Source organism: Sander lucioperca, chromosome 23, assembly GCF_008315115.2.
Source record: "Sander lucioperca isolate FBNREF2018 chromosome 23, SLUC_FBN_1.2, whole genome shotgun sequence".
Taxonomy (NCBI): domain Eukaryota; kingdom Metazoa; phylum Chordata; class Actinopteri; order Perciformes; family Percidae; genus Sander; species Sander lucioperca.
In genome coordinates this window covers 5,434,639-5,447,690 of record NC_050195.1, presented here as the reverse complement: position 1 = coordinate 5,447,690, position 13,052 = coordinate 5,434,639, and the positions used below count along the sequence as shown (strand labels likewise).

The following is a 13,052-nucleotide window of genomic DNA, read 5'->3' as shown; positions in this document are numbered from 1 at the left end:
AAAAACGTTGAAAAAGGAACCAAAACTTACCCTTTAAGTAATAGAAATTAATTCAATGATTTATTTTCTTTTTTATTGCACATTTTATTGCCCATTACAATTCTCATATCGTTGTTTCAAAGTTATTTACATATATTTACACACCATCCAATGGCAGAAAGAGAGCAAACCCAAAAACCAGGATAAGTATACAACATCACATGCAATATCCTCTCCAGATCTCAGTCTTCTTCAAAAGACAAAGGTCCTTGAAAATTCACCATAACACAACAGTTGTGCCAGATCTGGCTGGCGGTGCCCATCAGAGTGCGAGGTACAGGTGAGTCCCAGATGTGATTGGACTTAATTCTGCCTATTACCCTTTCGACCACCGTCCTGAGACGTGCTATGGCTTGCGTCTTCTCCGTATCCTCTCTTGTAAATTGTCCTGAACGCTCGAACGGCGGAGTGACGAGTTTTGCCCCGACGCCAGAAAGTAGCTCTTCGATGACGAACCCTTCGTCGGCCATCACTTCATCCCCCGACTCAAGTAAGGGAAGGAGTCCGCTGATCTGTGTTATGTCCTTGCCAGAGATGCTTCCGGCATACAGCGGCGAGAAGAACGTCACCAAACCGTGGGGAGCGACTCCGATCAGCCCCTTCAAGGTTGTCCTGTTTTTGGAGTGGGAGGACGTTTCTGATTGCAGGGTCCGTGAAGAGACGGCCGCCACAGGAATCTCAGTGCAGTGCAGTATCACACGGACATTGGGACAGCACTTCTTGAGTTTTCCTGGCATGACCGACTTCACCTTCTCCCGACTCGCCCAAAGTGGAAGCGTCCCCAGAATGAAGTAGAGGTAATTGGCCCAGGTGATGGTCACACGAGTCACAGTGGCTAAACGTACCTGGAACATGTCAGCGAGTACCTCCTCCTTCATGCCAACAGCTACTTGCATACAGTAAATAAGAAATTCGTCAATTAATGGCAATGTGCGAGGGGGACTGGGACTGATGTCACTGGTGCCTTCACTTATCATCTGTGCTTTATTCCAGTAGACCAGCTGAGAGGCGGATGGTGCAATGGATTCCCAGAAGATCCTAAACACGCGCTCAGACGGAAATCTGGTGTAAAATCTCATCTGGTCATCTGACGCACAATACCGGCTGAAGAGGTCCGACGACGGCAAGGCCTTCTTCAGCTCGGCTTCCAAGTATTGGATGTAATCCACCGTCCCATCTAGCAGACCTGTGGGGATTGAGAATTAACACATTCGTTCAGTCCTTCATTCAATTTAGTGAAATTATAAACAGGGTTCATACGCATTTTAACTAGGGCTGTCAGCATTAACGCGTTAATGTGTGTGTGTGTGTGTGTGTGTCTGTTTCTGTGTGTGTGCATGTGTGTCTGTCTGTCTGTGTGTGTGTGTGTGTGTGTGTGTGTGTGTGTCTGTTTCTGTGCGTGTGTGTGTGTGTGTCTGTCTGTCTGTCTGTGTGTTTGTGTGTCCGTTTCTGTGCGTGTGTCTCTGTGTGTGTGTGTGTGTGTGTGTGTGTGTGTGTGTGTGTGTGTGTCTGTCTGTCTGTCTGTGTGCTTGTGTGTCTGTTTCTGTGCGTGTGTGTCTCTCTCTCTCTCTCTCTGTGTGTGTGTGTGTGTGTGTGTGTGTGTCTGTCTGTCTGTGTTTGTGTGTATCTGTTTCTGTGCGTGTGTGTCTCTGTGTGTGTGTGTGTGTCTGTCTGTCTGTGCGTGTCTGTCTCTGAGTGTATGTGTTACTACTACTGTTATACTACTACTACTACCACTACTACTACATAACGTCACAGGAGGAGATTTCTTACCTGCAGGCGGCGGCGTCGCATAATCGTGGTCCTGTTTCAAAGCGTCATACAACGCCTTCTTTATCTCGGCTCCTACGGACGGTACCGGCGGCCGTGTTATGTCCTTTATCTCGGCTCCTACAGACGGTACCGGCGGCCGTTTCATGTCCTTTATCACGGCTCCTACAGACGGTACCGGCGGCCGTTTCATGTCCTTTATCACGGCTCCTACAGACGGTACCGGCGGCCGTGTTATGTCCTTTATCTCGGCTCCTACAGACGGTACCGGCGGCCGTTTCATGTCCTTTATCACGGCTCCTACAGACGGTACCGGCGGCCGTTTCATGTCCTTTATCACGGCTCCTACAGACGGTACCGGCGGCCGTGTTATGTCCTTTATCTCGGCTCCTACAGACGGTACCGGCGGCCGTTTCATGTCCTTTATCACGGCTCCTACAGACGGTACCGGCGGCCGTGTTATGTCCTTTATCTCGGCTCTTACGGACGTTACTGGCGGCCGTGTTATGTCCTTTATCACGGCTCTTACAGACGGTACTGGCGGCCGTTTCATGTCCTTTATCTCGGCTCTTACGGACGTTACTGGCGGCCGTGTTATGTCCTTTATCACGGCTCTTACAGACGGTACTGGCGGCCGTTTCATGTCCTTTATCTCGGCTCTTACGGACGTTACTGGCGGCCGTGTTATGTCCTTTATCTCGGCTCCTACAGACGGTACCGGATGCCGTTTTTGCCTCCGCTCATACACCCGGTCCGTTTTACCTTCAGGGGTGAAGTCGTTCCAGGGAAACAGGCTCGGGACAGCGTCTGGTCTCAGGCGGCGGATAGTGATAGAGAAGGGTGAATTCATCCCTAAAACGTAGTCGTCTAACGTGAAGTGTCTGCTGCAGACGTACGTGCTCCCCGTTTTAATAGTAAAGTCTGGTCCTTCTTCCCGCCGGATAGCCTGAACCCATCTCCGTCGACCTTCACCATCAACAGGGAAGGAATGAAACGACAGATATGGCTGCTTTTGGGAATAACAACAACAGCCCGGGACGCTACAAGCCTTGCTCGTTGCTTGCGCCATTTGTTTACCTGTTGCCCTCACGGATGTACCGGTGAGGAAGTAAGAAGATTACGACGACGATTGCGTATTTCCGGTCAAAAATACGGAAGCTGTGTGAAAGTTTTTATTTTTATTTTTATTAGTAAAAAACGAAGGTACAACGCCAGTATGTACATATACAAAAAGTAAATACCAGAGGTGTTGAGCTGTTGAGCTCTATTGGCGCACAGTCGTTTTTAATTTGAAATATATATGAATATGTGTACAGGGTTCAACCAGGGAATGTCTAATAAGAGGAGAACTTCCACTCTCAGGAAACTTCCGGCTTCTGAACTGGTTGCAGTTCCGCTCTGGTTCCACTAGAGGGCGCTCACGGGCCAGTGCAGAATGAATGGAGGTCTATGGAGCTACACCCCTCAAAATCCACTTTTCTCAGGATATCATTGTTTGTCTAGTAATTTCAATGTTGCATTCAAAAGGGGAGGCTAAGAAAATACACACTGCTGGGTGTTAGATTTTGTTACTGACGTCATACACATCGTACGGCCAGAGATACTGCTTTACAGCGAGCTCTGAGTCACTTCAGAGAAGGTGGATGCCGTCAAGCGGGATCTCTGGTCGTAATCAGTCCTTCACTGACCAATCAGCATTCGTTAGCAGAATGCTAGCGTGTTATGGGCAACAACGACTCAACCTGTAAGAAATCAAAAGGACATAAGTACTCGTTCATTCAACTGTCGACCTATAATCCATGTTGAACTTGCAGAAACTACAATCAAATCTGAGATTTCTCAACGACAATCAGGCGAAAGAGACAAATTTAGCTGTCTAGCTCCATAGACTCCCATTCATTTAGCCGTCTAGCTCCATAGACTCCCATTCATTTAGCCTTCTAGCTCCATAGACTCCCATTCATTTAGCCGTCTAGCTCCATAGACTCCCATTCATTTAGCCTTCTAGCTCCATAGACTCCCACTCATTTAGCCGTCTAGCTCCATAGACTCCCATTCATTTAGCCGTCTAGCTCCATAGACTCCCATTCATTTAGCACTCGCATGCGATCACCCCCAGTGGATGGGCTCTGGTTCAACATTATGGGATGGCCCGGGGAAAGTTAAACGCCACGTCGGGCAAGTTAATTAAACAACCCAGTTGCCTGTTCAGGGCCGTCATCGTATCATTAATCATTAGATTTGAATGTGCTGTTGGCCAATCAAGAATTGAGTTGTGCTTAATGCTTTTGGCTTTTTTTTTGTCGACATTGTTTTACACTTTGGATGCTTTCAATGTTTGACTTCTTTGACGTTTTCGTTTACATTTTTGACACTTTTTGTCGATTTCTTTTTCTTTTTTTTTTACAGTTTTGTTTTACTTTTTTCCCTTCAAAGTTTGACTTTTTTTTGATAATTTTTGCTGTGTTTTCCAAGGCTTCCCCCCTCCCCATTTTCTTTTAAAAATACTTTTTTCCAAGCAAAAAAAAGAGAAATTGTAAGGGGCCAGTAAAAATTGACTTTGGGCAAGTAGAATTATTTTTTTTACTTGCCCGACTGGACAAGTGAAAAAAAACCTTTGCGTTGAACCCTGGTGTATAAATGATTGTTTGTTTGTTTTCATGACTGTTTTAAAGCCCTCTATGGACGAGCATTGGAAACAAGCAATAGCTATAAATGCTGTGATGCTGTACATTGGAGATCTGTTGCACAAATGTCTAACCATCTGTCCCTACTCAAATAAACATGAAATGAAAACATCTGAGATTCTAAATAAGAAAAACCAAACTTCTGTTGACAAATTATTCATATTTTATTTCTACAACATGAAACACACTGCAATTATCACATGGCAAACAAACATAACTGAGATCGAGTGATATACATCTTCAAATAAACTTAGTATAGTCTGTGATGACATACGGACTAAATCAAAATAAAAAAAAAAAAACGTTACAACCGTGACATTAGAAGCCAAAACAAAATCCCCAATGTCTTCCCAAAATGAACAAAGTTAACTTATGAATACACAGTTAATTATATTCTATTGTGTTTATGAAATCAAACGTACAAAAACGCTCTCCAGCTAGAATGACAAATCATGGCAGAGTGAAGTTTTGATTCAATACAAAATGACAATGACAATGACCGCGATGCAATCCACACAGCAAGACCAACAAACCCTAAAAACACGACTCACTGGATACATACAGGTACAGGAGTAAAATATATCTTTCCAAAAACATAGACAGGAGCCCGTGTATCAAAATAGTCTGCGACATAGAGAAATGTCAAGGCCTGGACGTACTCACACAGTCCCTTTAAATTTCAGCCTGTGTTAAATCTTCTGCACAGCACGTGGACACTTTTATTAAAGTAACTGACTAAAAAGAAACAGAAAAACACGGTGTGTTAGTGAAGTCTTTTACAAAACACAGAGGTTAGTGTTGCTGTTTAAAACCAAAGATGTGCCGCTGTGGGATCTTTCAACCCATTCTCACTCCAAACTCATAAAATACGGACGTCTGGGCAGTGGCCGTCAGCGTCAGAACGACGCAAAAAGCGTCCTTCAGCGTGTGTGTAGAACTCACCGGGGAGAGCAGCAGCTACACAGGGTTTGAAGATGACGTAGCATTAAGAGCGACTACGGTAGAGAGTAGTATGAAAGGCCGAAAATCCTCACAGGGAGGTTGGTTGGTGGGTCAAACATCACAGGACTTTCACCCAGGAGACCGGGGATCGTGTCCCGCGTGTCATGTTTCCTAAACCCAACCGTCCCGTTCTTCTTTTACTAAACCCAACCGTCCCGTTCTTCTTTTACTAAACCCAACCGTCCCGTTCTTCTTTTCCTAAACCCAACTGTCCCGTTCTTCCTTACCTAAACCCAATCGTCCCGTTCTTCTTTTACTAAACCCAACCGTCCCGTTCTTCTTTTACTAAACCCAACTGTCCCGTTCTTCTTTACCTAAACCCAACCGTCCCGTTCTTCTTTACCTAAACCCAACCGTCCCGTTCTTCTTTTCCTAAACCCAACCGTCCCGTTCTTCTTTTACTAAACCCAACTGTCCCGTTCTTCTTTACCTAAACCCAACCGTCCCGTTCTTCTTTTCCTAAACCCAACCGTCCCGTTCTTCTTTTACTAAACCCAACCGTCCCGTTCTTCTTTTCCTAAACCCAACCGTCCCGTTCTTCTTTTACTAAACCCAACCGTCCCGTTCTTCTTTTACTAAACCCAACCGTCCCGTTCTTCTTTTCCTAAACCCAACCGTCCCGTTCTTCTTTTACTAAACCCAACTGTCCCGTTCTTCTTTTCCTAAACCCAACTGTCCCGTTCTTCTTTTCCGAACCCAACTGTCCCGTTCTTCTTTTACTAAACCCAACTGTCCAGTTCTTGTCCCGCGTGTCATGGAAACGTAAGCCTTTTCCTTAACCTGACTGCGTCAAAAGTGACGCCAATAGTCCCGACCCAGAGCGTTTAGATATGACGCTAAAGGAGACTTTTAGCGTCATTAACAACGCCAAAGGCACCTGACCAAGCGTCCGTATTTTACGAGATGGGAGTGAGAACGTGTTGGATCTTTCTGTAGATTATATTTCAGAAGTCAAAAACTAAAACTACACTCACCTGGACATGAATTAAAACTCATGATAAATAAATGATTAAACTTGAGAGATCTCTAAACCTTTGTTTCTACAAATGTGTTATTGTCGCCTTTTTTTTTTTTTTTTTTTTTTTAAATTCCTCCACTCATCCCTCCTTCCTTTGGTTGCATCATTTCCAAGTAAAAAGCCAGAAATGTACTTGTTTTTTCTAAATGTATCCGTTTTAGCTTTCAATCTTAAAAACTCAAATGTCAGATCTTAATGTGTTTCCTTTTCTCTGCTCCTCTCCTTTTTCTCCACCATCCTTACATTTGGATTTTGTGGTTGTATGAGCTACTTATCTCCGCTCTCTTCAAAGCCACCAGACTCCTTTGACAAAAACAGTTATTTTACCTCGCAGGACACGGGAGTTGCTGCTCTACCGCTGCCTCCGTCTGTTAGTTCGTGTGAATGCTGAAGGCTGTTATTCTACGTATTTATTATTTTTCCGTACCCTTTTTTTTGTACATTAACTACTTCCACATTTTTCACCATAGAGATGTCATTCAATCATCCAAATGTTCAGCATGATAAGGACATTGCTGCTTCTATACACATTTTCCATAACTTTCATAATTTCTGAAATATTCAACATTTTCGGGAAAATTTTCCCCATTCAAGTGAATGGACGGAATTTTCAAATTTGACACAGATTCATACATTTTCAACTGCTATCCACTCATTCATACATTTACAGAGAAACACCGTTCAAACTTTAAAATGTCCCACATCTTTCAGACATTCTGGGTAGCGCACACAGCATTCACACCTCTCTATTGTTTTGTGTTATTGTGTGTCTTTGGTGAACTCAACTCCCGTGTTCTGCGAGGTAAAATTACTGTTTTTGTCAATGGAGTCTGGTGGCTTTGAAGAGAGCAGAGATAACGGCTTCAGTTCCCCGTCGTAAAGGGATGTCTGACAGCATATTAAAGCTCTGAAAATATCCTAAATATAGCATCCACTTAAACTGATATTTATTTTTGCAAATTATAGCAAATTGTATTCATAATGTGCTTGAATTGCTGAAAAATATAATCGGATATAGTTTGTTGCAGGTCATGTAAATATTACAGATTCTTCCAATCTCTTCTACCTTCTATCTTCATGCATCCTTCCACTCTTATTCCCTCCTCTAGTTGTAATATTTGACATAACTTATCGACAGCATGCTAGATTTATACCTTTGCTTCTTCTCTCTCTTGCTTTTCTTTCCACCTTAACAAAAGAACATCTCCGTTCTTGTATCAGCAGTCGGTGATGTTCACAGTATTCCAGCTATTGTTTTTGTTTTTAAGAATTGTTAATGTACTCCACTTCACGTCAGACAGCCTCGACTGCTTCCGCTTTAGTCGGTGATTGCCTACATTTCCCAGAATGCCTTTTCACCTTCCTGTTGTCCTCCGGTCAAAATTTGAGCCATTTGCAAAACGTTTCTATATCAGAAATTTGGGTTTCTTTCAACCAAACTGTCAAAAAAAATACAGTAGATGGTTCAATACGACGCTCTTCACAAGTAAAATAAATGATTAGTTCACTGCTTTCATTGAATTTGGGTGTTTTATTCAATTTTGTAGCCTCTGAAGAGAAATTGATAAAAGAACGTTGAAAAACGTCGGAAAAAGCTTAAAAAAAAGTGACAAAAAACATGGGGAGAAAGTGAGGCGGGCGCGCCCGGCATCATGTAAACAAACCCAAACTAAAATACTTCTACTACGTCCCTGAAATACACAGCACCCAGGAGGAGCGTCAAAAGTTGTATATTATATACGTTACATGTTACAATTCCACGGTTTAAAAACCAAAGCCCGCTCCATTTTTTTCTTTTCAGTTTTCGCGGCTGCTTCTGCTTCTTCTTCTCCTCGGAGAAAACACGGCCGCGTTGCATTGTGGGTATACGGGAGTAAAAAGTAGGGTACATCGTATGTACACTCACATTAGCTGAACATTGCGGGTATTTTATAGCGGACTATATAGTGACCGCGGTGGATTCAAACACACTATATAGGGAACTATTTCTGTGATATGGAAACAGTTTCCAACACAGCCCCTGTCCCTGTAGCTGCATTGCATTCTGGTCTATTTCCTGATTTGACAAAAAATATAAACCATCACTGAAATGCAAAGAACATCACCGACTGCTGAATTTATAACAGCAAAGGCGGATTTTATTCATCACATTTTTACCATTTCTCCCCCCTCGCTATCTCCCTCTCCCTCCCTCTCTCTCTCCCTCTCTCTCTCCCTCCCTCTCTCTCTCTCTCCCCTAGTTGCAGCACTCCACGTAGTTTGCTGGCAGCATGCCAGACTTGCCGGTGCGCTGCACGGTGCCATACATCCAGCCCTCGTCGATGGGCTGAGCGTTGACGATGACGTCGCCGTCCCTGAAGGAGACCTCATCGTGGTCCTGGGCCGCGTAGTCGTACAGCGCCCGGTAAACACGCTGCAGACCACATCAAACATCACAGTGAGAGTGGGGGTTTAAAATCAGGTGACAAGAATACCCTGAATGCACCAATCAACAACTAACCCGTGTGAAATTGTGAATGCTATCGTGAAAGAAAAATATAGCTGGTGTCGGTGACGGTGTTGTTAATCTGTTACATTTCATTCTGTAAAAACTCTGAACAAAGTCTCGCTTATGTGTTTTAATTGGGATTACACATTTGTATCGTACATTAGCTGCGTTTCCATCAACGTATTTTTGAAGTATCGCATTAGAAAATGTCGGTGGAAACGGCAAAATTCAAAAACAAATTCAAATTTGCAAAAAAAGTTGTTACGCTCGCTTGAGGTGGTTTTTGCCTTTTTCAAAAAAGAGTTAATATGTAAAATGGGAGATGGAAACAGCTTTAGCGAATGAGTCGTGACGTAGCGAATATGTAAGTCACATGACTGATGCTATTCCCCTGTTACCGTAACGCGGCGTAAAAACATAGCTGAGCATGTAAATAAACTATACTGGCCCTTGATGCATTTCTATTTTCCCAGTGTGGCCCTTAGTGAAGTTGAGTTTGACACTCCTGCTGTAGATGATAGGATCCGAACCACAAACCGATCGGGATCATATTATTTCCCAACAGACGGCTGCGTGAAATGGAACGTACCATTGTGGCGGAGTGCGGCGGGGAGGTGACGGATCTGACGGACGACATGCTGGTCTGGTGCATGTAGCCGTGATACTGCTGCTGCTGCTGCTGCATGTGGATGCCCTGATGGTACGCTCCAGGGAGGACAGGAGCTGGGCCACAGACACACACACACACACACACACACACACACACACACACACAGAGAAACACAGAATATATAAGTCGGATTGTCTTTCCTGCATCCGTTTGATCCAAAGAATAACAAGGTGCTGTACAGAGCAACATTACAGGTGCAGTAGGCGATGCTGCGCCAAGATTGTTTACATATATTTTGATATATATTTGAACTCAACAGCCAAACAAATACACCCTCCCCTTCAGAAGCTCCGCCCCACCAGATTCACGGACGGATAACTACTGGCCGGCCGACACCCCGCCACCCCCAAGTAAATAGGGCAAATGTACAGCTTGTATTTACCTTCACAAAAGTGCTTGTTTTGCCACTGACAGTGTCAGATTATTATTCTAAGTGTCTGACAACATTATGGAAAGGATTTCTAAGGAGGTCGACCTTTCTGTTAAAGAGTCAAGATCCTTTTTTTAAATATAAAAACCTCTGCGAAATTGCGCTCGCTAAACCCACCAAACTCCATGTAAATAAACAGTGATTTTAGCATCGTAAAATACACTTCATTCAAAGTCGACAGAAACAAAATAAAACTACGAAAAGCCGTTTTGGGTCGTCTTTACACTTTTCCAACCATCACAACTCTAGTTTTGGTTGAAATAAACACATAGTTTACTGATTTAAATGTGACAATATGTTGGCTCTTTACACGGTAAAAGTATTGTTTTTTTAAATGGAGTCTGGTGGGTTTAGAGTTAGCGACCTCAGAGCTGTTTCTGGTTAAACAGAAAGGTCTTAAAGAGGTTTCAGATTCACGGCTGGCCGACGCACACAGAAACTGTCGCTGCCTGTTTCTGATTGGCTGGAACAGTGTTTTGTGGCTCGTGGACTCCATCCTGTTTGTTTTCCATTTACACAGCCAGAGCTGTGTATTATAACCGGATTTTTTCCCCCAGTGAACACAGAAAACAGAGAGCTAGGTGACCGTGAGGAGATATTCCCTGATTTTGACAAAACGTGTAATGGATTAACATCACTTACTGCATCTTTAATTAACATGAACAAAAACTAGAAAATGAAAGGCAAACAGAGGTTAAACACTCAAATAATAACCATCCAGGAGGCCCAACACACACTGCTGGACAAAGTGCACACGGAAAACAGATTGGGTCTTTAAACAGCTTCTTGACACCATCGACTGATGAAGAAGAGCCTCCTCTGCTGTGAACACACGGTGGATTTTAGAGAAACGTCAGAGTGAATGTGAGTCAAACTGTTAAACAACACAACCTGTAAGAAGACGGTGGGAATTAGTTTTATCTGTGGATTAGAGACTTCAAAACAATGTGGAAAACACGTGCAAGTGTCTCCGACGGTGGCGCCTCCATCCTGTTACTGTTATATACTGTGTCAACACGTTCTCACACTCATCTCGTAAAATATGGACGCTTGGTCAGGTGCCTTTGTCGTTCTTATTGACGCTAAAAGTCTCCTTTAGCGCTATAAGTAAACGTGCTTGGTCGGGACTATTGCCGTCCCTTTAGCGCTTTAAGTAAACGTGCTTGGTCGGGACTATTGACGTCCCTTTTGACGCAGTTATGTTAAGGAAAAGGTCGTGGGTGGGCGTACGGTTCTGTGACGCGGGAGGAAAGAAATAAACGACTATAGCAAACGTGCCAAGCAGGACGTGAACCCCGCTCTCCTGGGTGAAAGTCCTGTGTTTGACCCATCCCCCCCCCAACCAACCTCCTTACATACTACTCTCTAAATCCTCTCTAACTGCTGCTCTCCCCGGGGCGTTACACAAACACGCTGAAAGACGCCTTTTTCGTCGCATCAGACGCTGACAGCCACTGTCCAAACGTCCTTATTTTACGAGTTCGGAGTGAGAACGGGTTGACTGTGTATTTATGTCTAAAGTGAGAAAGGAAGACATGAGTGAAGATACCGGGCGTTTCGGAGCTGCTGCAGTCCCAGAGGTCAGAGGTCAGGGAGCTGACAGACTGAGCCCGGCTGTGGCTGACAGACTGCTGCGAGTGCTGTTGGCTAAGTCTGCTTTCGGCCCGCTCTACCGGGCAGCCACCACCGGGAGGCAGCGCGGGGCGGAAATAAACACAAGGACGGCCAACAGAAAACAAGGAGAGGAAATCAAAAGTGAGCCAAAGAAAGAGAGAGAGAAGGAACAAACACAGAAACATCGGAACATCTTTTAAAGGACGAGGCTCGCAAACATTTCTCTTATTGGCAACAAATCCCACGAGAAGACTGAAAACCAACAATGTGTTAGTTTGTCTGTAAAACTGTCTGACTTCCTGTCTGTGGCTCTCAGCCATGGGCGGATTATGAGAAAATAAGCCTTTACATCTTTTTGTGGAGGTTTTGCATTTATTTTAAGTTGTTTTTCATCTTTTTGAAGAGGTTTTGCATCTATTTTTTAGTCATATTGGGTCATTTGTAGTCAATATATGTACGACTTTTACACAAATCTTAGTTTCAGGAATTTCCTAAAACAGCTGCTGACTGCTAGAAATCTAGACGCTCCCTAGCGGCAGCACATTTAATTTGCAGCCAGGGTCAGTCTAGTAACTCTCCGTTGGCTTGCGAGCTAGAAAAACTCTGGTCGGGCCAATCACATCGTGTATAGAGTCGGTGGGCGGGGCTTATGGCTGCTGCTGCTGGTGAACAGCGGTCTTTGGAATCGGCTTTGGCCGCGACTCTGGAAGACTTGGAGTTCAGCTTTTCTTTGAGAAAAGAACAAAGAACGGCACTGAAGTCATTCTTAAAAAAGGAAGATGTGTTCGCAGTTTAAAGTTTAATCTATCAACTAGCGTTGCTCTGGTTGGTTGTAGAGCTGTCCTATTGTGTGCAGAGAGAATTTGAAAGACAACCGTTTATCCCGCCCCTCGGATTGAGCCCAGCCAATGGGGAGTAACCAGACCCAACATCTGGATGTGGGACTGGCTGGTCCGGCTAGCTGACTGTAGTTTATACCAAACAAACAGGAGGAAATATTGCATTTGTTGGGGACTATTTTCAGCGGCACGTTTGGTGCTCTGAGGCGTATTAATGGCAGCAGGACGGTGTGTGTGGGACTGAGCCAGAATAAACTACAGTGTGTGTTAGTGGTGATGAAGGAACAGCAGCTTGACTCACTGATACACACACACACACACACACACGCACGCACGCACGCACGCACACACACACACACACACACACACACACACACACACACACACACACACACACACACACACACACACACACACACACACACACACACACACACACACAATACAATCCCCGATCGTTTGAGGCTCTTCATGGGATTTGTTGACAATATGAAA

General features: G+C 44.2%; 2 protein-coding genes across 2 annotated transcripts in view; both read right to left on the bottom strand.

Moving 5' to 3' along the window:
* Positions 1-63: 63 nt before the first annotated feature.
* On the bottom strand, positions 64-2,912 carry LOC116053718. Its single transcript, XM_031304845.2, has 2 exons — positions 1,813-2,912; positions 64-1,225 (listed from the first exon to the last, which is right to left on the bottom strand). Exons 1-2 carry the CDS (start codon positions 2,876-2,878, stop codon positions 222-224), a joined length of 2,070 nt encoding a protein of 689 aa, XP_031160705.1. The 5' UTR covers positions 2,879-2,912; the 3' UTR covers positions 64-221.
* A 5,435-nt stretch (positions 2,913-8,347) lies between these two features.
* The window catches only part of LOC118492962 (nebulette-like), a 23,517-nt gene continuing 18,812 nt past the window's right edge, over positions 8,348-13,052 (bottom strand). Inside the window, exons 13-14 of the mRNA XM_035998312.1 lie at positions 9,594-9,727; positions 8,348-8,929 (exon numbers count right to left, since the gene is read on the bottom strand). Of these exons, the coding sequence (XP_035854205.1) occupies positions 8,753-8,929; positions 9,594-9,727 (311 nt within the window). The 3' untranslated portion in view covers positions 8,348-8,752. The remainder of the gene's footprint in view (positions 8,930-9,593; positions 9,728-13,052) is intronic.

Bases quoted from the DNA above. Each gene is read 5' to 3' on its own strand.
- LOC116053718 (XM_031304845.2), bottom strand. From the start codon at position 2,878: ATGGCGCAAGCAACGAGCAAGGCTTGTAGCGTCCCGGGCTGTTGTTGT. The intron at 1,226-1,812 runs GTAAGAAATCTC...CAATCCCCACAG, and splicing joins TGCGACGCCGCCGCCTGCAG to GTCTGCTAGATGGGACGGTG.